Consider the following 3,949-nt stretch of genomic DNA (forward strand, 5'->3'; position numbering starts at 1 on the left):
TGTTTGGTTTACTCAGTGTATTTTGCCAAGAGTTTTACAAGAGAGGATGATGTAGTTTGTCAGCATTTGTAAAAAATGATCTAAACATATTTGCACATGGATACTGTACTTTTGATATTTGAGCAGAACTGCCAGTGGTCTGTCCCTGATTTTTTTGAAAGAGCTCCATTAAAAAACAACAGTTCTCCATCTCAGTTTGCGTCCCAAATGGTTCCCTATTTAGTGCACTACTTTAACCAGAGCTCTATGGGCCCTACATAGGAGATAAAGGGTCCCACTTGGGACACTCGGTCTGTCTCCCGTTCTTACGAACCAGGTGGGGGGCTGCCAGCCAGTCAGCCTGTGGTGACTCATAGCTTCACTTTAAAAGAAAAGAGTCATTTTACAGGGTTTTTAATGGGGTAGATCGTTACCGGTTGGCGTGAAACCGTAGCAGGCCAGACAATCTGCTGAGGCTTCACGACTACGCCCTCCTCTCCTCTGCTCTGTTCAGTCTGTGGTTGTGTGCTCTGTTCAGTGTGTGAACATCGTTTTCACACTGCTGAGATGTAGCCTGGTTACTCATCCACTATAGTTGCTATGGTAGTGAACCATGTGTATAGTTGCTATGGTTGTGAACATTTTTATCTGTGCAAGCCAGCACAGGATGGTTTGGCACAACAATGGTGTGTATGAGAAAAGGTTTAGGAGTCCATTCAGAGCCAGCTAGTGTAAAATGACCTCTCTTCTACAGCCTCTGTTATACGTCTGCCTCCTTCTGTTCATTTCCAAAGAGCTACCAAAACGTTTTTCAGTGTTGCTGCCTGGTACAGATGTAAGAGCATACCCACACTACGGTCGTGGCCAAAAGTTTTGAGAATGACACAAATATTAATTTTCACAAAGTCTGCTGCCTCAGTTTGTATGATGGCAATTTGCATATACTCCAGAATGTTATGAAGAGTAATCAGATGAATTGCAATTAATTGCAAAGTCCCTCTTTGCCATGCAAATGAACTGAATCCCCCCCAAAAACATTTCCACTGCATTTCAGCCCTGCCACAAAAGGACCAGCTGACATCATGTCAGTGATTCTCTCGTAAACACAGGTGTGAGTGTTGACGAGGACAAGGCTGGAGATCACTCTGTCATGCTGATTGAGTTCGAATAACAGACTGGAAGCTTCAAAAGGAGGGTGGTGCTTGGAATCATTGTTCTTCCTCTGTCAACCATGACTACCTGCAAGGAAACATGTGCCGTCATCATTGCTTTGCACAAAAATGGCTTCACAGGCAAGGATATTGCTGCCAGTAAGATTGCACCTAAATCAACCATTTATCGGATCATCAAGAACTTCAAGGAGAGCAGTTCAATTGTTGTGAAGAAGGCTTCAGGGCGCCCAAGAAAGTCCAGCAAGCGCCAGGACCGTCTCCTAAAGTTAATTCAGCTGCGGGATCGCGGCACCACCAGTACAGCGCTTGCTCAGGACTGGCAGCAGGCAGGTGTGAGTGCATCTGCACGCACAGTGAGGCAAAGACTTTTGGAGGATGCCTGGTGTCAAGAAGGGCAGCAAAGAAGCCACTTCTCCACAGTAAAAACATCAGGGACAGACTGATATTCTGCAAAAGGTACAGGGATTGGACTGCTGAGGACTGGGGTAAAGTCATTTTCTCTGATGAATCCCATTTCCGATTGTTTGGGGCATCCAGAAAAAAGCTTGTCCGGAGAAGACAAGGTGAGCGCTACCATCAGTCCTGTGTCATGCCAACAGTAAAGCACCCTGAGACCATTCATGTGTGGGGTTGCTTCTCAGCCAAGGGAGTGGGCTCACTCACAATTTTGCCTAAGAACATAGCCATCAATAATGAATGGTACCAACACATCCTCTGAGAGCAACTTCTCCCAACCATCCAGGAACAGTTTGGTGACGAACAATGCCTTTTCCAGCATGATGGAGCACCTTGCCATAAGGCAAACGTGATAACTAAGTGGCTCGGGGAACAAAACATCGATATTTTGGGTCCATGGCCAGGAAACTCCCCAGACCTTAATCCCATTGAGAACTTGTGGTCAATCCTCAAGAGGTGGGTGGACAAACAAAACCCCACAAATTCTAACAAACTCCAAGCATTGATTATTTAAGAATGGGCTGCAATCAGTCAGGATGTGGCCCAGAGGTGAATTGACAGCATGCCAGGGCGGATTGCAGAGGTCTTGAAAAAGAAGGGTCAACACTGCAATTATTGACTCTTTGCATCAACTTCATGTTATTGTCAACAAAAGCCTTTGACACTTATGAAATGCTTGTAATTATACTTCAGTATCCATAGTAACATCTGACTAAAATATCTAAAGACACTGAAGCAGAAAACTTTGTGAAAATTAATATTTTTGTCATTCTCAAAACTTGTGGCCACAACTTGACAGCATGGGTTTATCAAGTCTACCTGTACTAGACAATCACTCACTCATTCTAACCTTTTACAATGTCAAGGATCCACAGTCTTCAATAATTAGATGGTATAGATGGTAATAATTAGACAGTATAGATGGTATTAGATGGTAATAATGACAGTATAAAATTAAATAATTCACATACTGAGCTAAATTGTATGCTCAAGAAATTTGGGAAATGATTTTCTACTAAAACAATTCCTCAGCACAAGATTGTGTTTAAGTTATTTCTTTCCCTCAAAGGTCAAAATGATTGATTGAAATGAATGTTAAGTGATGTATTTTTAAACACCTCACCATTCCAACAAAGAAAAGTTGCTTTTTTAACAGTTCATTTTCCTTCCCAATGTTTTTTTAATTATATTAGAGATATTGTAATTAATTATAGGTTATAAGTTCAAAGAAATCTTGAAACAGTGAAGTTAGTCTACTATCATAATAAGATCCCATGAACAGAGACCATCCTTTACCAGACCTCCTACCAGACCTCCTACCAGACCTCCTACCAGACTTTACCAGACCTCCTACCAGACCTCCTACCAGACTTTACCAGACCTCCTACCAGACCTCCTACCAGACTTTACCAGACCTCCTACCAGACCTCCTACCAGACCTCCTACCAGACTTTACCAGACCTCCTACCAGACTTTACCAGACCTCCTACCAGACTTTACCAGACCTCCTACCAGACCTCCTACCAGACTTTACCAGACCTCCTACCAGACCTCCTACCAGACTTTACCAGACCTCCTACCAGACTTTACCAGACCTCCTACCAGACCTCCTACCAGACTTTACCAGACCTCCTACCGACCTCCTACCAGACTTTACCAGACCTCCTACCAGACCTCCTACCAGACTTTACCAGACCTCCTACCAGACCTCCTACCAGACTTTACCAGACCTCCTACCAGACCTCCTACCAGACTTTACCAGACCTCCTACCAGACCTCCTACCAGACTTTACCAGACCTCCTACCAGACCTCCTACCAGACCCTGCCAGACCTCCTACCAGACCCTACCAGACCTCCTACCAGACCTTACCAGACCTCCTACCAGACTTTACCAGACCTCCTACCAGACCTCCTACCAGACCTCCCACCAGACTTTACCAGACCTCCTACCAGACCTCCTACCAGACCTTACCAGACCTCCTACCAGACTTTACCAGACCTCCTACCAGACCTCCTACCAGACCCTACCAGAGCTCATACCAGACCTTACCAGACCTATCAGGCATCAGGTACTCTGTATCCCAGTAAAGAGGCCTTAAGGATTGCATTCACACTGTGTGCATTTGCGTGCGTGTTGGTATGATAGTAATCGGAGTGTGTGAGAGCAGGATATTTAATGGGATATTTGGCCAAATGTCTCCTTCGAGTCACTGCCCTGCTTTCCTATCGTACTGACACACACACACACACACACACACACACACACACACACACACACACAGACACACACACACACACAGACACACACACACACACACACACACACACACCCTCACACACA

The 3,949-nt window shown here is 44.8% G+C and overlaps 1 protein-coding gene across 1 annotated transcript; it reads left to right on the forward strand.

Annotated features, from left to right (window-relative positions):
• Nucleotides 1-1,843: 1,843 nt before the first annotated feature.
• Nucleotides 1,844-3,707, forward strand: LOC139415685 (platelet glycoprotein Ib alpha chain-like). Its single transcript, XM_071163803.1, has 2 exons — nt 1,844-1,903; nt 2,907-3,707. Exons 1-2 carry the CDS (start codon nt 1,844-1,846, stop codon nt 3,705-3,707), a joined length of 861 nt encoding a protein of 286 aa, XP_071019904.1.
• The last annotated feature ends 242 nt before the right edge of the window (nt 3,708-3,949 follow it).

The sequence above is a fragment of the Oncorhynchus clarkii genome, chromosome 8 (genome assembly GCF_045791955.1).
Source record: "Oncorhynchus clarkii lewisi isolate Uvic-CL-2024 chromosome 8, UVic_Ocla_1.0, whole genome shotgun sequence".
Classification (NCBI taxonomy): domain Eukaryota; kingdom Metazoa; phylum Chordata; class Actinopteri; order Salmoniformes; family Salmonidae; genus Oncorhynchus; species Oncorhynchus clarkii.

What these genes read in the sequence shown, in the direction of transcription:
- LOC139415685 (XM_071163803.1), top strand. Translation starts at nt 1,844, where the DNA reads ATGAATGGTACCAACACATCCTCTGAGAGCAACTTCTCCCAACCATCC. An exon ending in AACCATCCAGGAACAGTTTG is followed by an intron (nt 1,904 to 2,906) that starts GTGACGAACAAT and finishes ATCCTTTACCAG; the next exon opens with ACCTCCTACCAGACCTCCTA.